Source organism: Crocuta crocuta, unplaced genomic scaffold (genome assembly GCF_008692635.1).
Source record: "Crocuta crocuta isolate KB4526 unplaced genomic scaffold, BGI_CrCroc_1.0 scaffold96, whole genome shotgun sequence".
NCBI lineage: Eukaryota > Metazoa > Chordata > Mammalia > Carnivora > Hyaenidae > Crocuta > Crocuta crocuta.
This window is the reverse complement of record NW_027531522.1, coordinates 5,366,490-5,389,793: the sequence shown is the minus strand read 5'-3', so window position 1 is coordinate 5,389,793 and position 23,304 is coordinate 5,366,490. Positions and strand designations below refer to the sequence as shown.

The 23,304-nt window shown below is 43.0% G+C and overlaps 1 protein-coding gene across 1 annotated transcript in view; it reads right to left on the bottom strand.

Annotated features, from left to right (window-relative positions):
- Window positions 1–248: 248 nt before the first annotated feature.
- The window catches only part of LOC144238602 (LIM zinc-binding domain-containing Nebulette-like), a 217,911-nt gene continuing 194,855 nt past the window's right edge, over window positions 249–23,304 (bottom strand). Inside the window, exon 5 of the mRNA XM_077772448.1 lies at window positions 249–305. Within this exon, the coding sequence (XP_077628574.1) occupies window positions 288–305 (18 nt within the window). The 3' untranslated portion in view covers window positions 249–287. The remainder of the gene's footprint in view (window positions 306–23,304) is intronic.

Below are 23,304 nucleotides of genomic sequence, written 5' to 3'. Positions count from 1 at the left end.
TCTCTGTCTCTCAAAAATAAACAAATATTAAAAAAAATTTTTTTAAAGAAGACGGAGATGATGGAGGTTTCTGACCAGTAACCAGCTATGTGGCAAACATACTAAATAAGATAGAGAATAAAGAAGAATAAAAAGAATAGATAATGAGGTCTGTTTGGATTTACTGACCTTCAGATGCCCACAGAACATTGTGGTGAATCACAGACTTCGGCTTCTCCATGTAAAATTTAGAGTAACTTTAAATTATTCCTATAAAAAATGAATGAATCTTTTCTTCACGAGGATTCTTAGTGAAAGCTGACCAGCTGCAAGACAAAAGGAGTGTTATCATCAGATATGGAATGATGGAACGAGTGCATGCCAGCACCTGCTGATAGGGGATCCCATGCACGGAGCAAACGGTGGTCGTCAGCAGTAGTAAATAAGAAACATAAAGGAGCTGACAGTCTTTGAAATCAAGGAGAGAGGGGCCCAACTAGAAACTGCGTATCCTCATTTAAATCAAAGCCAAGTCAGTAACAGTCCATTAAAACCATATCGCGAGAGTCATAATTTCAATTGCTTGAGTTAAAAACCAAATTCTGTCCTTTAAGCGTCTATGTAAATGTCCTGGGCTAGTTGTAAACAGAATAACTCTAGAGAAAGAATACACAGAATGACTTTCCATGTGGCAAATGGTCCAGGGCACAGCCTGTAAACAGCCAGAGAGCCAGGGTTCAAATCCCGGTTCTGCAGCCCTGAGACCTTAAGCAAGTAGCGCCAACCCCGACAGGTCACGTTTCCTAAACCGTCACTGCTCCTCGTGGTGAGATACAAACGACACTTACATAGGCATGACCAACGGTACGCCTAAAATATGAGTTTTCTTAAAGGCATAGCCCATAAAACAGCACCATCCAATAGAAATATAATGGAAGCTACCTATTAACTAACTTTTCTAGGAGCTACTTTTTAAACATTTTTTAATCCAGTGAAATTAATTTAACAATATAGTTCACTCAACATATCCAAATTATTGTCCTGTCAACATGTGGTCAATATAAAACTATTCATGAGAAGTTTTATATATCTTTCAGCTAAGCCTTTGAAATCGGGGCACAATATTCACTCACAGCCCATTTCAATCCAGATGCTAAATTGTATCAAAGATACTTGGTGTAGATTCAGATATCTATATTGACCCAGACATAGTAAAAGTTTTCTAATAACTGAGTCAGCTCTCAGTTTTTAAGTTATATTAAATAAAATTAGATGTCTAATTCTTCTGTTGCACAAGCCACATTTCAAGCACTCAGGAGCCACACGTAAAGGAATATCTCAGACCCATTCTGAGCCTGGCCACACCACTGCTTGCAGATACCCACAAGAGGACTTGGACGTGCCCGAGACGGGTGGCTGAGTTGAGATGGGATTGGACACAGCCAGCTCGGAAGCATGCGGAGGAACACAGTGAAAGGTGGAGTGAGCAGAGCCCACAGCACAGAGTCAGGAAAAGTGGAAACCGCCCACTGTGAGCCCCCCGCCCTCCACCACCAACCACAAGCCTGCCCACACCGTTGTCAACACACACCTTCTGCTTTCCCCTCTGGTACAGTGGAAGCAGCATTCTTCGATCCTCTCAAAGCCAACCTCTCCATTTGTGCTTTGAACCCAATCCCACCATCTCTCTCTCCCTCCCTCCCCCCCCCACTCATGCGTCACCGGCTTCTCCTCCTCCACTGTGTTGATTCCATCGATACTAATTCAAATATGGTTCACTAGGTCTCATACGAAAAGCCAAACGACACAAAGATAAATATAACAAAAATATTTTGACCTTAAATTTACCTCCCCGCCTTCAGTCTCTTCTTGGCTGCCCTTCACAGCAAAACTTGTTGAACAAGTTGCCTCTGTTCGCGATTTCCAATCCAGCACCTCCCAACTCCAGCCTGACCTTCCTCCCCGCCACGCCACTGAAAGTCCTCTTACCAAGGACAGCAACTCCCTTGACGGTGCCAAGTTTAATGAGCATTCCAGTGTCCTCCCTTTACCTGATCCCTCATCAGCATTTGCCAGTGGACCGCTGTCCTTTTTTTTAAAAAAATGCTTTGCTCCCTGGGTTTCTGTTTCCCAATTTGCCTTAATTCTCTGTCATCTCACCAGACCCATCTTGTCTCCTTCTTCCTCTTCTACCGGGCTTCCAAAAGGTGGAGAGTTTAGGGCTTGGTCCTGGCACCCCTTCTCACCTCTACACTTTCTCTCTAGGTGACCTCAGCTAAATCCAGGGTTTGAAATACTATTTAGGCACTGATGACTTGCTGCAGGTTAGATCTCCCTCCCTGCTCTCTCCAATGGGTTCCATGTTGCAGAGAGAAGACCTTGCTGGTCGCCTCCATGTGGATGTTCATATCCAACCAAAAGAAATTTCTACCTTCCACTTATTCCTTCCCTGATCTTCCTTCTTTAAGTTAAATGGCCACACCATTCACCCATTTGCTAGAACCAAAATTCTAAGGAGATGTCTCTGTTTTCTCCTCCCTATTCTCTGTATCTCATTCTTTAGCATGAAGCTGAAGGAGCCCCACCCTCGAAACAGAACTTGAAATTGTTCTCTCTTCTCCATTTCTATTACCACTAGCATAATCCAAGCCACCATGCCCTGCCAACCTGTCTCCCATAATCACTCTCTGTGTTCATTCTTGGCCCCGTGCAACTCATTCTTTTTCCCCCACAAATCAGCCAAGTAATCTTTTTGAAAATGTAAACCAAATTGTGTCACACCACTGCTTTAAAACCTTTAATGGCTTCCATTATACCCCCACTAAAATCCCAGCTCTTCTCATGGCCCTGCCTTCTCTGTCTTCCTACATCCTATACCACTTCTCCTTTGCTCACTCTAGCTTTAACTGCACGCCCCCGACATACAAAACTCCTTCCCACTGGAAAACTTCTACACTTGATGCCCCTTCTGCTGCGGGCCTAAATGGATGGCCTCTGCTTAGAGGTAGACCAAGTAAATACCAACGAGAAAGACAAAATCCTCCTTGCCAATGGTTTTGAGCCTCCTCCAATTCCCAGCAACATATGTGATATAAGCCCCAGTCTCTATACCATAGGCCTTGCCTAGGATGGTATGACTAGAACATACCCAAAGCATACAATGCTCTACACCCATTAGAAATCATTTTAGTCAGCCGCCTCTGTCACATGGATAGTGATAGCCTTGCCCTCTACATACGGCATACAGAAACAAAAACCTGCATCTTCGCTTCTAACGTTAGTCATGGAAAACAAATATGAGAAAGGAGAGTACAACTGAGCAAGCAGTTCCTTTCAAATTCACACCTACGCCATTCATAATTTTTTCAACCTCCCCTTTTCCATAATGAGAAAGAAAACAAACAAACCCCAAAACTCATCCCCTGCCATTTCAGCTTAAAACCAGCCAGCCAAAATTTTCACGAGGAAGATGTTACTGGAGCATGACAAAGGTACACCATAATTTTCGATCCCTTCCAAGCAGCTGGTACATTGTAAATTCCTCAGCAAAGGGTTGCAAAGAGAAAGAGAGAAAGAGAGAGATTGAGATGGAGGGAGGGAGGGAAGGAGAGGGGAGAGGAGGGGTGGGGGGAGGAAGGGATGGGAAGGAAGGAAGGAAGGAGGGAAGGAAGGAAGGAAGGAAGGAAGGAAGGAAGGAAGGAAGGAAGGAGAAATCTTAAACCCATCTTTAAATGGCAAAACTGATATTTCAGAATCAACTGTGTTTATTTCCCGTCTACTATAAACTGATAACATGGGGGCCTTGAAATTTACCAACAAATAAGTTTGTAAATGAAGAGAAACACTTCACCAGTCGACCCTAATAAGAGACCAAGCAGAATCAGAAGCATGACAAGATCAAGGAGGGATTTTCGTCTAGAGGAGCAAAGAAATGGGGGGGGGGGGGGGGGGGGAAGGTCAGCAGATCGCCAGGCAGTGAGGATCATCAACCCCCAGGCTCCAAGGTAGTGCCCAGGGAATGTCCTGACCTCCTAGGGCAGATTCCTTGGCTTGCCTAGAGAGGTTGGACCCAGAGACTGGGGTTTCCAGCCCCGGGGAAGTTTCCAGAAGCCAGAATCCCCTGAGATGTCACGGACAAGCATATCAACAGTGACCATGAAGGACTTGAAAATAAGAACTTTCCCTCCCTCCACAACTACCATCTTTTGCCTTCTTATACGCATCCTAAGAGCAGCCACAGAAGTTCCTTACTGCCTGAGCTAATGATTTCTAGGGGTCAAATTCAAGCTAAAATAAGTAAAGAAATAATAAAGAAATAAAATATGTCTGACAAAAACCATTTCCTTACTAACAACATGTTCTTTGTATTGGCAATGTATTAGACAACTACCACATATTCTAAAATACTATTTTCTAAAAATTGCATTGCGGATTAAAGACACCTCGCTAGTTGTCATTTACATCTATCAAATACAGTCAAATAAAACAATTTCATTTGTCAATATCAGTGCCTGCATTATTTCTCTGCATGCCTTTTCTAGTCCTGGAAATGTTGTCAAAAGGACAAAAGTTAAAAACTGTAACCTCAGCAATCACTAACTTTGGGGATGTATCCCCTGGTACAAATGTTCATGCATATGCATATTTTTAGCACATACTCACACAGATGCCCTTGCATTGATTTGAATACTTGCATAAATATTAATGTGTACAAATGCTTGCATGCAGAAAGCCCATTTATGAAATATCCAATTGCATAAATTAGGAACATTAGATACTAACTGCATTAACACTTCATAAAACACATGCACAACTTTGCATGACAAAAAAAAAGGCACAATCCATTGGAAGAAGCCAGATTCCGTCAGTTGTGTTTACCACTCTGTGGCCGCAAACTGGGAATTTCCACAAACTATTTGAAGCCTTTAGATGCTTCATAATTTTTATTTACATTTAGATGCATCCTTCCTGGGCTGAAACGAACGAAGTTCTTTTCTAGAGTAAATTTGTGAACTGTTACATATGACCCCAAAAGGAAATGTCAATTTTTTAAGTCACTCAATGGCCTCAGAAACTAGCTTCTTCACAAAGACTATGACTCAAAAGCAATTTGTACAATATAACATCTTCTAAACTTATCTGTATACCATTATATTATGTCTGATTCTTTTGTGGTCATGGCCGGTAAATGCAAAAATCTTGGGTTTTATTTATTTACTTTTTATTTTTTTAATGTTTTATTTTTTGAGACAGAGAGAGACAGACAGAGCATGAGTAGGGGAGGGGGAGAGAGAAAGGAAGGCACAGAATCAGAAGCAGGTTCCAGGCTCTTAGCTGTCAGCACAGAGCCAAACATGGGGGTTGAACCTACGAACCGTGAGATCATGACCTGAACTGAAGTCAAACACTTAACAGACTGAGCCACCCAGGTGCCCCACTTTTGTTTTTTTTTTTAAGTTCATTAATTTATTTTGAGAGAGAGAAAGAGAAGGAGTGGAAGAGGGGCAGAGAGACAGGGAGAGACAGAACCCCAAGCAGGCTCTGTGCTGTTAGTATGGAGCCTGACTGGGGGCTCAATCTCATGACCGGGAGATAATGACCATGAAATCCTGACCTGAGGTGAAATCACGAGTTGGACACTCAACTGACTGAGCTACCCAGGAGCCCTGGCAAACTTTTAAAAAATTACAAGAGGAAATACACAGAGGGCAGATTGGTGGTTACTAGAGGCAACGTAGAGGATGAGCAAAATGGGTGGAGGAGGTCAAAAGGTACATACTTCCAGTTCTAAATAAACAAGTCCTGGGGCGCCTGCGTGGCTCAGTCAGTTAAGCCTCCAACTTCGGCTCAAGTCATGATCTCATGGTTCATGGATTCGAGCCCCATGTTGGGCTCAGTGCTGACAGCCAGCTCAGAGCCTGGAGCCTGTTTCAGATTCTGTGTCTCCCTCTCTCTCTGACCCTCCCCTGCTCACGCTGTCTCTCTTTCTCAGAAATAAATAAAACATTAAAAAAATGAATAAATATTATAAAATAAGTCCTGGGTAGGTAATGTATGGCATAATATCTACAATTAACAATACCATTTTATATATTTTGCAGTTGCTAGGAGAACAGATCTTAAAAGTTCTTATTACAAGAAAAAAAATTGTAACTGTGTAGCANCCTGTTTCAGATTCTGTGTCTCCCTCTCTCTCTGACCCTCCCCTGCTCACGCTGTCTCTCTTTCTCAGAAATAAATAAAACATTAAAAAAATGAATAAATATTATAAAATAAGTCCTGGGTAGGTAATGTATGGCATAATATCTACAATTAACAATACCATTTTATATATTTTGCAGTTGCTAGGAGAACAGATCTTAAAAGTTCTTATTACAAGAAAAAAAAATTGTAACTATGTGTAGCGATAGATGGTAAATAGACCTATTATATCACAATGCAGACAAACATCAAATCATTATGCTGCACACCTGACACTATGTTATATGTCAGTTATTGCTCAGGATAGAAAAAAAGAAAGGGACGGAGGGAGGGAGGGAGAAAATACAATAAAGCTCTATGGTTTAGAAAAGTTGGGCACAACACGGTCGTTACTTGGCAGTGGGCTCATGTCCTCCATTCAGCTCCCATTTTCAAATGGGGACAGGCTACGGTTCTTATCGGGGCAAGATACGTATTGAGGAGATAATTTTCTGTGACCATCTGAGTCTTCTCAGCTCAGTCTACGGCCAGCTGGGTACATGATGAGTTTCGCTTTTTTTGCTTTTGTACTTTTTGTGACAGTACAAATTAATTTAAAAGTATTTTTTCATTAACTTTGTCGACAACAAAAAAATCAAGTCAGCATTTCACACTTGAGCTTTTGTCACCCTTTCATCACATTATTACAAGGTCTCACTGCCCGCTTTACCTTTTTAATTTTTTTAATGTTTGTTTATTTTTGAGAGACGTTAGAGGGCAGAGAGAGAGGGAGACACAGAATCCGAAGCAGGCTCCAGGCTCAGTGCTGTCAGCATAGAGCCCGACTCGGGGCTCGAACTCACACACCGCAAGATCAGACCTAAGGGAAGTTGGACGCTCAACTGACTGAGCCACCCAGGCACCCCTCACTGCTCATTTCAGACAAGATCGGGCGCGTTCAGGGTGGTATGGCCGTAGACCTCACTGCTCATTTCAGATTGGACATCGTCTCCTCTGTGGCTAAGCCAGACTGGATAGGTCTACAGTCACAACAAAGAAGAGAGAAAAAGAGTTCCCAACCCAAAGTATCACATCTACCATACAGAGTGCCTACCTCTCCCTGAAACCCAAATTCTCCTCTTCAGAGAACACGCAAGCATTTTAGAGGCTGAGGGGACACACAAAGCATTTGTCACTATAGCAGCCTCCCCCCCAAGTCCCCAGTCTTGCTTTTCAACAGATTCAGTTGCTCAGCATCAACAACGATGCAGAAGCAGATGGTCTTCCCTCTGACTGACCATCAGAAGGTCAGTGGCCACCTGACACGGTACCACAGCTCCTACGTCACTCGCCTCGCTTTACCTCTTCACACTATCCTGAGAAGAAGGGTGAGAACGGTACAAGAAGGTATTTTGAGAGAAAGAGAGAGACGACACTCACATAACTTTTCTCACAGTACGTTGTTATAACCATTCTCTTTTATTATTACTTGCTGTTGCCCGTCTCTTACAGTGCCTAATGTATAAATCAAACTTTATCGTGGGTATGCACGCATAGGAAAAAACATAGTATATATAGGGTTCAGGGCTATCTGTGGGTCCAGCCATCTGCTGGTCTTGAAATACATCGCCCACAGATACAGGGATACTACTGTATTTCTGCCTCGTCTAGAAGGAGCAGCTACTGATAAAAGGTATGTGACGGGGACTGACTGTGGCCACCAATACCCACTTTTTGTCTCCCTTCTTGGTCCCCTGAAGTCAAGCCAGGACTGAGTTCCGGCCTGTGGAATACGGACGGCTGTGCTGTACACTGCTTCCCGACAGAGCCCCTGCAATCTCCCAGGGCCCACCATGGTTACTCTGTTTGCAGGCTAGATGCGGCTCATCCAGGAGAAAACTGCCAGGCCGAGCGCACAGCAGATGCTCAACAGAAGAGGCCTGGATCCCTGACTGACTGCATGGAGCAGGGCCCCTAAAACACCCCCTCTGAGGCCAGCCCGCATTGGCCTGGGACGTGAGAGAGAGCGAGAAATGCCTGTGCTCAGTGAGGACTGTTTCTCTCAGCAATTAACCTGTTCTGACTCCCGCAAGTCACACCACACAACATACCGAATATTTGTCATTCGGTCTTTGAGACCTTGCAACGCATCTCTGCTGGGGGGTAAAGGGAGGGAAAAGGGAGCTAAGAGTGTGGCAAAATAGGCCAGGGCCTCATGACGAGTTTTGAGTGGACATGAATCCGAGAATTAAACTTCCACGCCGTGCAACGGTGAGGCAAAATGCCACACAACTGTATTTATTCACTAAAACATTCAATGGATGCTAAGCTACTCCAGGCACGATGTCTGGGGCTGAGGTGAAACGTATAACTGGCCACACTCCCTGAGCTCAAGGAACCAGAGTCTACCTGACTGGGGAGGAAGGAAATGAAATTGGTCCTTTGACGCAGTGTGGCAAGTGCCATAAAAGTCGTCCAGAGGAAGCATCTACAACCCTCTCTCAGACGCGGATTACGTACGCAACTTGGTTATCCATAACAAAGGTCGCAAAATAAATTCATTTCTGGATGAAAAATAACAGAAATTCTGGATCTGCCAAGACGGGGCTCAATGTGACGGATGGTAACTGGGAGCACACAAGTAATACGAATATTAACTAACGCTGGAGACGATTCTCCCCTTCTCTTTTATCAACGTCACTAAGCGCTGCACAGAGGAACGCAGATAACAGAACTGTGGACACCCCCAGCGAGCAAGCCTCCCGCGGTGATGCGCCTGAAAATATCCATATCGCCTGGAAATTGCCACAGACTCGGACAGATCTCCTCCTTCAGATCAAAAAATGAATTTGGAATCTGTGCCCTTTAATGAAGCAGCAACAGAATTTAAATGTTAGTTTCTACCCTTTTAAGTGAAAATACAGAATTCCAACAGCCATATAGATTGTCTTCCATCTCCCTTCCATCTCCCCCATTTTATTTAAAAGCTGACATTGAAATAACCTTGATGTTTATCTTAATGCTTGTGAGGAAGCAAAACATCATTAAGTATCTGTCTGAAGATCGCAGGGTCCTAAGCCTAAATTGGGAAACGATTCATTTGTGAACTTATGACAATATGTGTTGTGCCAAGCTGCCTTAATGAGAATTTCTTTTCACCTTGAATACATGAGAATCACCAAGTCAGTATGCTTATTCTCATTAAAAGGATCAACTTCTGTGCTCATCAGTGAAAATTCTATAATGGACATCAGCTCCCCGGAAAATTTTACAACGCGTTTAATGATGATGCTTTATTTGTTTTTAATTCTTTAAAGTTTATTTATTTGTTTTGAGAGAGTGAGGCAGAGACAGAGGGAGAGACAGATTCTCAACCAGGCTCTGCATTGTCAGAGCAGAGCCCGACGCAGGGCTGGAACTCACGAACCATGAGATCATGACCTGAGCCGAAATCAACAGTCAGACACTTAACTGATGGAGCCACCCAGGCGCTCCAATGATGATGTTTTACAGAAAACTGTGACTGACAGTAATCAAAATAATGTTACTATGAGGAATTCCAAATAAAATGAAATATATTGTTAGAAATGGCAGTCAGTTTGAAGACTGGAAATATTCTTCTTATTTCTACAGATACTTCAAACATTTTTGTGCCAAGATATTGTTTCCATTTCCAATCTATTTCACGACAATAACAAGGCTATCAGTGATTGAGCACTATGCCAAGTGTTTTAACTACAAATAAGAACTAATATTTAATTCTTATAATACTCCTACAAGTTATGGATTTTTTATTTTCATTTTACAGATGTGGAAATTGAGATATAGGGAAATGAATGAGGCAGCAGCCCCTTATTATCCTGTTTCTTAGGGTAACAGAGGTAACAAACGGAGATGCTGTCCTTCAACCCCAGACCTTGTCTGCCTCTAAAATCAGCATGTGGGGGCACCTGCGTGGCTCAGTCAAAGCGTCCGACTTCAGCTCAGGTCATGATCTCACAGTTCGTGGGCTCGAGCCCCGCGTGGGCTCTGTGCTGACAGCTCGGAGCCTGAAGCCTACTTCGGATTCTGTGTCTCCCTCTCTCTCTGACACTCCGCCACTCGTATTCTGTGTGTGTGTCTCTCTCTCTCAAAAACAAACATTAATTTTTTTAAATTATAAAACAAAATAAAATAAAATTAGCATCTAAGACCCAAAGGTCTGTTGAGGACAGAGCCTAGGAAGTGGCAGGTAGTGATGATGAAACTGATGCAAGCTCAGATCTACTTGTCACGAGAGTCCATGTCTTTCCTGTCCCGAGTCACATAGTTAACCACGTCTATTCCCCACTTCACTGTACAGTTAGATCTGGCCTAAGAGCGAGAATTAAGTGAGGGCTTAAATCTGATTGACAGCTTCTCCTCGAGTCTACAAACATTTCAAAGAGCAGAAAGCCAGCTGCCTCTCCCTTGGCAAGTTCCCACTGAATCCAAATAAATAATGCAGTGTTTTCCGTGTTTTAATTTTCTTTAGGATTACTGTTCATTGTGGTTTAATTTCTGCCTGTTCTAATTATTGCACATCCTGTCTTTCAAAATGACCTTGTAATCCAACACTGTTCAGACTTCAACATTCTCCTGCCTTATGAATCAGGTTAAGTTGACTCTTTTTCAGGGCCATAAATATCAGTTCATCTCAAATAATTCTTTTAATTTTATCTTATTTTAAAATTTTAATGTTTATTTACTTTTGAGAAAAAGAGCGGGGTGCGGGGGGCGCATGAGCGTGGGAGGGAGGGAGGCAGAATCCGAAGCAGGTAACAGGCTCTGAGCTGTCAGCACAGAGCCCGATGCGGGGCTCGAACTCATAGACCATGAGATAATGACCTGAGCTGAAGTTGGATGCTTAACTGACTGAGCCCCCCAGGTGCCCGAATAATTCTTTTTAAAAGAATTTCTACCACCATAAGGTAGAAGAAAACTGGATCTTCCATAAAACATGGCACTTTTTGCCTGGTATTAATCCCCATTTCAAAATACAACATTCTGGAAGCCTCAGGAAAATTACCACCACTTGGCTTTCAATGTATGATCTGGAGGGATTTAAGAGGACCTGCCAAGTGCAGAGCAGTCCATGACGCTGCCCGCTCTCCCCTCCCCTGCATCAGGGCACACACAGTTCCCGGACTCTCCAAGCCAGACCACACTGCGTTCCCCAAGTTTCTCAGTCACATTTTCCTAAAATTATAAAAGGCCGAAAAGAAAAGCCAGTCACCCCTCCCTGTACTTATTTCCACAGACAGAGTTTGACTTCATATTTTTACTTATTTCTGACACTTTCTTCTGTGTCACGCAAAGGGCTTTTCCATCAGGCTTTCATTGATCCTCTCAACTTAAAATAAGCATCCAATATTATCATTCCCATTGGAGACATAGGCAAAAAGAGGCATAACGATTGAGATATAATGTTCTGCTAAATTGGGTCATTTTAGGGGCACCTGGGCGGCTCAGTAGGTTAAAGTGGCCGACTTCGGCTCTGGTCACCATCTCACAGGTTGTGGGTTGGAGCCCTGTGTTGGGCTCTGTGCTGACAGCTCAGAGCCTGGAGCCTGCTTCAGATTCTGTGTCTCCCTCTCTCTCTTCTCCTCCCCGGCTCGCACTCTGTCTCTCTCTGCCTCTCAAAAATGAATAAACAGTAAAAACATGTTTAAATAGGTCATTTCAAAAGTTGAAAGAGCCTTAAGACTATATCATATAATCTACATATCGGAGGAAGCCACTTCTTATTTCTGACTCGTGTATCTTGCTACAATTCAGAACTAATTTCCTTTGCTTGCAACTAGGATCCAGTCCTCAACTCCTTGTGTATATAAATCTAAGTCCTTCAAAACTATTCAGCTACTAGGCTCTTGTTCCTGTAAGTCCTGACTTTAGGACTGAAAGGTAGTCAAAGGCGAACAGTTTCAAACAGGCATCCTCATAAACTTCCAAAAATACTACTTCCAGACAGTGTCCTGAGGATAACAGGGACTCTGGAGGTCACCTCTTCGACCATCTGTGCCCCATATAATGATCTATGCGGATCAGTGTCTGTCATCCCTCGCCCGTTCAATGAGTGAAAGGCAGTTACATTTTTGACTTCAAGTCAGCCGCGCTCTGATTTGTCACCTAACTTTTGAAAACACTGTCAACAAAGCACAGTTTAGGCTTATCCTTTATTAAAACATATAGTAAGTTGACTAGAACACCCCCGCGGCCCCCACTGCCGACAGTTTAGTTAACTGGGATTTTTCTCTCCGTATTTGTATGGAACTACAATTCGCATTTGCGAATTACAAATCGCATTTGCACGCGATCCTGCAGGCATACATATTTATATGGGTTTTCACTTTCAGACCTGCCAACCTGACATTGTGTCTGAGACTAGTCATCTCAGGCTTGTGGCACAGTTGGGGCGTGAACACACCACTGCCCTATTTACATACCATACAGACACCTGGGCTCGACGTTTGTCATTCGATTCTAAATCCATGCAATAAAACTGCTTAAATTCTTGTTTTTATTGGCATCGCTCAAAAATAGAGCTCCCGGAACACATTATTTTCTTCCTCTTCTGTTCTCTGAGAGCAGACTCCTACAAGTACTAGTACTATAATCATCCCAAGGCCCAACAGCCGGGTATACGGGGCTTCGAGAGCCCACGGAGGCAATTACAATGAAATCTCACTCAGAGAAGGGCCAAGTTGACAACAAGCCTACATCAGCCACTCCCAACATTCACGCAGTCACCCGAAAATCTGGTGTCATTCCTTTACTAAACAAATCTCTTCCTCGTGCCTGGGTGGCTCAGTCAGTTGAACATCCAACTCTTGATTTTGGCTCAGGTCATGATCCCAGGGTTGTGGGACTGAGACCCGTGACAGCGTGGATTCTCTCTGCTTAAGATTCTCTCTCCCTCCCTTTCTCCGTCCTTCCCTTTCTCTCTCTCTCTCTCTTTCCCTTCCTCCTTCTGCCCCTCTGCCCCACTCACATGGTCTCTCTCTCTCTCTCTCTCTCTCTCAAATAAAATAAAAGAATCTTTTAGGTATTCCTCCCAAATCTCCAGGTTAAAATTAGTACTCACAGTTCCTCAAAGGCACCATGCACATCCATCCTTGACTTAAATATGCGGGTCCCCCATGCGGGAAGCTTTTTGCCGCCCACCATTCACCATCACTTCTTCCTCGCTTGCCTCTATCCTTACTCTTTCTTAGAAACTTATCTCACACCACCTTCCTCTGTATGCCATTTGCGGCCATCACCAAACCCCAGTGAGGGCTGGGTGCCTGACTCTGTGTCATGCAAACCCCAGAACCTCACCGGCTTCCTACAATGCTTATGAGAGTTGTGTCCGTGTGTTCTGGACTAAGAGACCTGTACCTCAATCCCACATCCTCTGCACAGAGCAGGCCCCTTCAGAGCAGGGCAGGACAATAAAGGTAAATATATCCTAAAGGGGCATATGCATTAACTTAACGTGTTACTTTACGTGAAGTAACAAGTGAATAACTCACATGCTCACACTGCCTGAGACAATGCAATACTTTCCCATACACCAGCACACTGAGAACATTTCAATGGGAGGCTCTACTCACTCAGCTGGGATAAAGCTCCGTTTCTGGTGTTAAGAAATCTGAAACTTCTAAATGTGGTCCTAATATCAAGATGTCACCTCCAAAATGCCATTTAAGGATAAATCAACTTCTGCATCAACAATAACAAAGAAATTCCTATCTCTGACATTTGCTCCACGGCACAAGGGCTCCAGATAGCACACAGAAGTGACGATCCCAAAATTCTGGTGGAGAGGAAGAGTCCTGTATTTGGAAGTCAGAAAAAAATCTGCACTCAAATCCCAGCTCTATTCTTTTACTTTTTTCTTTTTTCTTTCTTTTAATTTTTATAATGTTTATTTTCGAGAGAGAGATACAGACAAAGATAGAGCATGAGCAGGAGAGGAGCAGAGAGAGAGAGAGAGAGAGACAGAGAGAGACAGAGAGAGACACAGAATCCGAAGCAGGCTCTATGGCAGCCCAAGCTCGACTCAGGACTTGAGCCCACGAACCATGAGATCATGACCTGATCTGAAATCGATGCTTAACCGACTGAGCCACCCAGGTGCCCCTGACTGTGTGTGCTTTTAATGGTGCAAGAAGCCAATCAGATTTTCTCCAAAGTCTGTATGTTGCTTCTATATATGGGAACTGGATTTTCATATCATCTTTCCATCATTTCACTATGAAAATCTGTGTTTTCAAGATGTTGTGGCCCTTGTGTTATTGGTAGTTCCTCAGGGGGGTGAGGTATAAACCCAAGGGAAACATAGGGACCTTCAAAATTTTCTAAAATTATCTATTTCTTAAGCCATGTGGTGGGTACATGGGTGCCCACTTTATTACTATCCTTTATACTCTACATAAGTTTCCGTGGACTATTTTGTATGTGTGATATATTTCACAATTTAAAAGGGAGACATAGTCTTAATACTGAAAATCCCAGGCATGGAAATCCCACTAGCATTTACTGAGGATAATGCGTTACTATTTTGTCCACTTGAACTGATAAATTTTTTTGAGCCAATGATAAGATTTTACAGGATTTACAGTCTAATTCTTAAAAGTTACTTTTGTAAATGCACCTTGAAAGTCTAATTCTGAAAGACTGCAAATTCTTTTAATGTTTATTCATTTTTGAGAGAGAGACAGAGCATGAGCAGGGGAGGGGCAGAGAGAGAGGCAGACACAGAATCGGAAGCAGGCTCCAGGCTCTGAGCTGTCAGCACAGAGCCCAATGCGGGGCTCAAACTCATATACCGCAAGTTCATGACCTGAGCCTAAGTCAGGGTCTTAACCGACTGAGCCACCCAAGTGTCCCGGACTGCAAATTTCAAAAATGCCACCAANTCTTGTTTTCTCTGCCATCTATGGGGCCAGGTGAATATCACGTCCACAGCAAATGTTTAAAGAAAACATATACCCAACGTAACTGTGAAGGCAACTTCCCCTTGTATTATCCATCATAGTTAAAGCACCATGTTCTGGAAGATTCCAACATGAACAAGAAATGCTGCTTCCCCTCAACATGCTCACCACAATTACACAACAAAAGCAAATATTTAAATCACTCTGTTTGGGAAAATTCAATTCTTGCTATCAAAAATAACAAGTGTTAAGAAGACCTTGGGGCACCTGGGTGGCTCAGCCGGTTAAGCATCTGACTTCAGCTCAAAGCATCTGACTTCGGCTTAGGTCATGATCTCATAGTCCATGAGTTTGAGCCCCATGTCAGGCGCTGTGCGGACAGCTCAGAGCCTGGAGCCTGCTTTGGCTTCTGTGTCTCCCTCTCTCTCTGCCCCTCCTCTGCTCGCTCTCTGTCTCTGTCTCAAAATAAAATAAAGACAAAAAAGATTTTTAAAAAAGAAGACCAAAATGATTGTTTAATTAAAAAAAATTTTTTTATTATTTTTAGTTTTTGTTTTTTGAGAGACAAAGAGAGACAGGGTATGAGTGGGGGAGGGGCAGAGAGAGTGGGAGACACAGAATCCAAAGCAGGCTCCAGGCTTTGAGCTGTCAGCACAGAGCTCAACATGGGGCTCGAACCCACGAACCGTGAGATCATGACCTGAGCTAAAGTTGGACGCTTAACCAACTGAGCCACCCGTGCAACCCCAGAATCATTTTTTCAAAGGTTTTTTTCCTTTAATTCTTTTTTCTACATCCCTACTCTATTTCATACTTTCCTCAAGAGACAAACTCTGCCATTTTGATCGCTTGCAGAAGGCCATGACACGAAAGCTTAATTCGAACGAATCAAAAGTTGACTTTGTTACAGTTAATGTAGCCACAAAAGGAAAACTCAATCGTAAAGATGAGCAAACAAAAAAACAAGTGATCGTGGCTTCTTGCATCCTGTCCTGGGACCCAAGCCTAAGGGTGCCGCCGAAAACAGTTATGTTGGAACGAACAGGTCCTTCGAACAGAAATGTAGACCTATCCTCTTACAAACAGCATTGCATGCGATTCTGTACAGAAGACGGGCTACAGAGCACGCCTGACAACAGTGAGAGGAAAGGAAGCTATGGCAGAAAGTATGAGCAAAATCATAAAGAAAAGCAATTTCCGTGACATAATTCTTCTAGCAAAATGAAATGCAAATTAGAGAACATATCTGCATATGCTTACAAAAAGGAAGACATTCTTGCCTCTAACTTCCAACGGTGCAATTTCCCTTCATTGTATAAGCTTAGCTTGGGTTACCAATGGCTTTTAATTAACTCTCTTTAGAATGTCTCTTTTGACTCATGACCTCTTAATAAGTTAAGATAACCTGCAACCATTACACTTATTAACTGGAAAAACAACAGGTTTCAAACCTACTTGCAGAAAGCCGCCGAAGTTATAATGATGTGGCATAATGATTAATGGCAGTCGCATCTGGGGACTCCACAAATACATAGCCAAGGTTGCCAGGTATTCTATAACATTCAGTATGTGCTCCCCATAGGTATGTCCCAAAGGGTATAATAAAATCTAGAAGAAAATTTGGACACTTTGTATGTGTTTAATCTGTACCGTGTGCAACATTTTTTAAAAAGCTAATCTTTATTGGGCTTTCCCCGTGGCATAGAAATATTTCTTTTCTCTTGCCACACCTCTGTCCTTTCCCTCTGTCCATCCAGGACAGGCTGCCAGCACAGGACATGTGAAATCTATATTCTGAGATCCATCATTACACGGAGACATGGAAAACCCCAAAACAGAATTACTACTGTATCCTATCTTTGTTTCTATAAATGGCTATGGCTCAAAACCACAAATAGAGCTTGCAAAGGCCAATTAAGGATCAGAAATAGGACCTAGAAGAAAATTCTTTGTTGTTGTTAAAATTGTTCAGTTTGAAAACAGAAAAAAAATTTAGAAACCGGATGTACACGTTTTCCTGGGATAGCAACAGGTGGTATAATGCACCTCCACTAAAGACACTGGCTTATGATAGTAGCTTATGAAGGGGCGCCTGGGTGGCTCAGTCAGTTAAGTGTCTGACCTCGGCTCAGGTCATGATCTCACGGTTTGTGGGCTCGAGCCCCGTGCCGGGCTCTGTGCTGATGGCTCGGAACCTGAAGCCTGCTTCAGATTCTGTGTCTCCCTAGCTCTCTCTGCCCCTTCCACACTTGTGTTCTGTCTCTCTCTCTCTCTCAAAAATAAACATTAAAAACATTTTTTTAAAGACAGTAGCTTATGATTACAAAATGTACATTACTTAATGATCTCAAAGGTCCCTATGATGTATGCAGATCACTTCTCATTCAGCCCCGTTATGGACTGAATTGTGTCCCTTTCCCTAAAATTCATATCTTGAGGGGCGCCTGGGTGGCTCAGTCAGTTAAGTGTCTGACCTCGGCTCAGGTCATGATCTCACGGTTTGTGGGTTCGAGCCCCGTGCCGGGCTCTGTGCTGATGGCTCGGAACCTGAAGCCTGCTTCAGATTCTGTGTCTCCCTAGCTCTCTCTGCCCCTTCCTCACTTGTGTTCTGTCTCTCTCTCTCTCAAAAATAAACATTAAAAACATTTTTTTAAAGACAGTAGCTTATGATTACAAAATGTACATTACTTAATGATCTCAAAGGTCCCTATGATGTATGCAGATCACTTCTCATTCAGCCCCGTTATGGACTGAATTGTGTCCCTTTCCCTAAAATTCATATCTTGAGGGGCGCCTGGGTGGCTTAGTCGGTTAAGTGTCCGACTTTCGCTTGGGTCATGATCTCGCGGTTTGTGGGTTCGAGCCCCGCGTCGGGCTCTGTGCTGACTGCCAGCTCAGAGCCTGGAGCCTGTTTCAGTCTGTGACTCCCTCTCTCTCTGACCCTCCCCTGCTCACGCTGTCTCTCTCTCTCTCCTAGAAATAAATTAAAAAAAAAAAAAAAACCTCCTATCTTGAAACCCTAAGCCCCAGTGTGACTATCTTTGGAGATGGGAATTTTAAGAAGATAATTCAGGTTAAATGAGGTCAAAGGCTGGTGCCCTGGTCCCATTCAACTGGTGTCCTTCCAAGAAGAGGAAGGGACACCAGAGACCTCTCTCTCTTATGCACATACATGGAGGGAAGGCCATATGAACCGTAAGAAAGTGTGTTCTCCCAGCCAAGATGTGAGCTGTCACCAGAAATCAGTCCTTCTGGACCTTGATCTTGGACTTCCCACCTCTGAAACGGTGAGAAAATAAAGTTCTGTGGTTGAAGCCAAGCAGCCTATGGTATTTTGTTGTAGCAGCCTGGGCAGCCTAAATGCAAGCCCCATTTTTCCGGGTATCTGGACACCAAAAAGAAAAAAAAAAAAAAAATGCCTGACATTTTAAAACAGGGGCAGTCCTTGGATTTCTAATACAGTGAAATTCTTTCTTTTTATTTTTTTAAAATTTTTTATTGTTTGTTTTTGAGAGAGAGAGTGTGTGAGGGGGAGGGGCAGAGAGAGAGGGAGACACAGAATCTGAAGCAGGCTCCAGGCTCTGAGCTGTCAGCACAGAGCCTGACGCAGGGCTCAAATCCATAAACTGCAAGATCATGACCTGAGCCGAAGTTGGACGCTTAACTGACTGAGCCACCCAGGCGCCTCCTAATACAGTGAAATTCTTAAATGCCATGTTAGAAAGCACATGTTCCTGCTTTACTGAGAGAATACTGCTATAAACTTCTGATGGAAACTTTAGAAATCACTGAGTATTTAAACAAAAATAGAAGAAAGTGAAAAAAAATAGTTGTTTTGAAGCAGCACAAAACAAATGATAAATTTGAAGCAATTTTAAAAGCTAAGAACTCTCTGGGGGGCACTGGGTGGGGGGCGTAGTTGGTAAGGCATCCAACTCTTGATTTCAGACCAGCTCATCATCTCTCAGTTCCTGAGTTCGAGCCCCTTGTCAGGCTCCGTGCTGACAGCTTAGGATTCTCTCTGTCTCTACTCCTTCCCCATTTGCGTGTGCATGCTCTCTCAAGATAAATAAATAAACTTAAAAAAATAAAAACGGTACAAACTCTCTTGCAAAAAGAGGTTTCAAGAGAAAGAATGTGCAAGTTTGTCAAGATTTTAAATATCATCGCCTCATTCGTGTACTCAACATACATTTACTGAGCACCTGTTATGTTGTCAAGCACTATTCTAGGCACTTGAAATTTTGTGTAGAAAGGATGTACTCATTCCCTACCCTACTGTGGCGCATATCCTAGGTAAGATTTTATTTGCTTAGACTGAGAGGTGGATGGTAAGGCAGACTCTTCTGAAAAAGAAAAAAGAAAAAAAAAACTTGAGGAAATAATACCCTTAAAAGAATTCAGTCATGGGGCACCTGGGTGGCTCAGTTGGTTAAGTGTCTTAACTTTAAGTGTCTACTTTGGCACAGGTAATGATCTCACAATTCGTGAGTTCGAGCTCCGCCTTAGGCTCTGTGCTGACAGCATGAAGCCTATTTCAGATTCTTTATCTCCCTCTCTCTCTGCTCCTCCCTCAGGCGTGCCTTCTCTCTCAAAAATAAATAAACATTAAAAAGAAAAAGAATTCAGTCATTTCCTGAGTAAGTATTTATAAGGCAACTTCACTGTGCTACAGAATGATGGAATGAAGGATCTGGGAGTTTTAAGGAAGAAAATGGATATGTATCTACACAGACCTTAAAAGAGAAGCTTTGATTAAAATAGATCTAGAAATATTAGAACCCCTTGTAATAATCTGCTAATCTCCACTGTATGACAAAAGTCACAGAAGACTGGGAGGGATTCACTGGTCAAAGTATCAAAATGGGTGATCAGTCCTGGGTAGGCCATCCGGGAACTGGCAGCCTTGGGCACAGTGAGAAGCCTTGGGAAGAAGATACGTTGGGCCAAGAGGTGAATTCATCCACTTATCAAATGTTGCTCGTGTTAAGCCCTGGGGTGACAGAGAAAAAGCCTGAATCTTCATAGAGTTCAGTTCAGGAAGAAGAGAACTCACCATGCAGTTACAGAACGAGACTGCCAGGGTGCCAAGAGAAAGAGGAAGGCCAGGGAACAGGAGGCAGGCTCTGGGCGTAGGATGGATATGGAAAGGGTGCAAGGAACCTTCCAGAGCATAAGGCTGTGGGTTCAAGAGGGACCCCCAGGCGGGTGATCTCATCGGGCAATAAACCAGAGATAGTGTCAGTCCATGCTGCAGTTTTCTCATTTCATCCCAGAGGCAGCAGGGAGCCACAGACAGATTTTAAGGTAGAAACTGACATGATCAGATGTGCATTTTAGGAACTTGCAAGAAACCGCCAAAAGAGTGGCTTGGGAGGGATAAGAGGAGGTAGTGTGGCAGGCAAGAGCGGCTTAGAGACTTAATCCCACAACCCAAGCAAGAGACAGGGAGGGCCAAGGATGTGACCAGAAAGGTATAGAGATGCAAACAATAAATTGAGAAAGACGTGGATGGCCTTCATCCTCATGAAGCTAGAGAAGTAAAGCATACAACCAGTGAAAACGCTCCTTCAAACCACGCTGTGGACTGTGATTTGTGAGATGCACGGTACAGCTGATGGCGCGATCGAACAAAGCACCGTCGGGATTGGGAGAGGAGAAAGATGGCTGTAACTGGGGTCTGAGTGCGGGTCCAGGGTCATTTACAGACACTGTGAAATGGTGTCAAACGAGAGGAGTGACGCATGCGAAAGAAGGGGACAGAATAAGTCAGTCAGGCCTCAAAGAAACGGAAGAACGGTACTGACAGGCAGTGAAAGATAAGGGGAAAAGTAATTTCGGGGCAGATCGTGGAGGGTCCAGAGAGTCAGACTGAAAGAGCTTTGGAGATTAGACTTTGTCCGACGCGGAGTGGAGCTCCCGGGGAAGTATTTAGTGAATCATAATTAGGGTCTTGATGAAAGAGAGGTTAGAAAGACTCATCTGGTGACAGTGTTTAAGATACAATGGAAAAGCTACAGAAGGAGCCTGGACGGAGAGAAGGCCAATTAGGAGGTCCTGCAATAATTCAAGCAGGATAAGGCCGTGAACAGAGGGGAAGAGAAAGGCAAAGAATGGGGGAAAGGAATTTCACTAAAGAAGGATCTTCAGAAATTGTTTGCAGGATCGTTAATCTCTGTTTCCAAAAAAAAAAAAAAAAAAGTCCTATGTGTTAATTCTTTTACTCTGGGGACCCTCCCCCACCTCCAGTTTAGACAATGCCATTTTACGGCCACAACCCTTGTACTTGCCATGCACAAGTAATTACTGGTCTGGGATGTATTTGTTTCTTTAAGTGGCTGTGGCGAAAAACCAGAGGATAAAAAGACGAGATCAACCTTTGAAGTTCTGCCCTAGGTGGAAAAATAAAGCAAAACCAGGTGTAAGGAAAACCACGGATTTGGACACGAGCAAGGACTGAGAGGTGATTTTCCGTACATTTTTCTCATGAAAGTCTAAGCGTTCCTTATAGAAATACTTTCCCTGAGGAGAGGTTGTTCAGAGGATCTAATTAGACCAGGGCTGTCAAAGTGTTTTGAAACAAATAAAGCACGCATACATGTGTTCGGTATTAGAAGGAAAATACGTGCTAATGCCCTATCACCTTCTTTGACATATTTGATCTTCGCTCTAAAGATAATGCTACTGACCCGCTCTTACTCAGGAAGACATGGGAGTTACTAGCTCAGAGAAGTTGGAGGTAAGGTACAGTCCATTACAGTGACATACAAATTCACTCTGTGAAAATACTAGCCTTCGAAGGCTTAAATCTAAGCCACTGACCCAATAACGATCTCTGTTATTTCATCTGCGTTAATCAACCCGGTTATGAGTTATGTCAAAAACACCATACGATTCTCCTCTCCAACTACTTCGTGTATTAGACTTTACCACTCAAAATCAGAAGGCTTCATAGAAATGTTTCATGGCACATAAAGCAGTGATGCTTCTTGCTTAAGGAACGAAATTAACAAATACTCTCTGTCAACACTGAATGTCTAAGTTTTACCTTCCTCGCCTTTGAAACAATTTTTGTACGTTTGCCGAATGTAAGAAGAAAGAGAAATCCTTCTGTATCCGTTGTTCGGGTTCATATAAGACCTAATTGCCTCTTACACTGTAATTTTGCCACCAGTTTACAATTAGCATGCGTTTCTCATGCATGAGTTGACCCAATTACATAACAAATTTTGCCTTTGGGGATTTCTCTTGACTGCTTGTCTTCTGTCCACCGTACAACTCAATTTCACACCGTCAGCAGCCTGAACATGGCCACAGTCAGTCTCTGTCAAAATGATTTATTTAAATTACAAACAGAGACCAGATCCCTAGATAATCATCCCTACCCTCACGCTCACCCTTACACTCAACCTAACTTTGAATCCAATATTTTAATAGTCCATAGACACTGCTATTCAATTATTAGGCCGTGTTTACCTCCAATAATCTAATATTTTTGAAGCTAACTCAGAAAATCTCAGGGAACTAAATCATCAGTATCTATGTGAGCTGATTAATGGGCACATAATTTATTTTGCATTCTAAGAAGTCAATGAAAAATGAGGTGGCTGTATCCAAAAAGCTAAAAATAATTACATTTCAATGTCAAATCCCAGAGAGGCTCTTTTTTTCTGCTGTGTNGGGAACTAAATCATCAGTATCTATGTGAGCTGATTAATGGGCACATAATTTATTTTGCATTCTAAGAAGTCAATGAAAAATGAGGTGGCTGTATCCAAAAAGCTAAAAATAATTACATTTCAATGTCAAATCCCAGAGAGGCTCTTTTTTCTGCAATGTTTTTTCAAAAGGCTTCAATCTTAGCTTTTCTTGTGAAGCAAGTGAACATTTTATGAATGGGCATGCTAAGTTGAAAACTGTAGTAAAAAGGGTATGTTTAGGAAACAGGAAAGATAACCAAAATGGAAGATACTGACAGGGGAAGGGAAAGAATATAGAGCAGGTGAAAACATTATTGTCTGTAATGTCTGTGGGCCAGTGATCTAAGGAAAGGGTGTTCTAAAGATTTCCACTGAAGCCAACACACACAGGCACACTGCATGCGCGCGCGTGCGCACACACACACACACACACACACACACACACTATTTCCTCTGTGGGTCAAGGACAGACACAAATCTTGACAAATCACATAATGGTATACTTA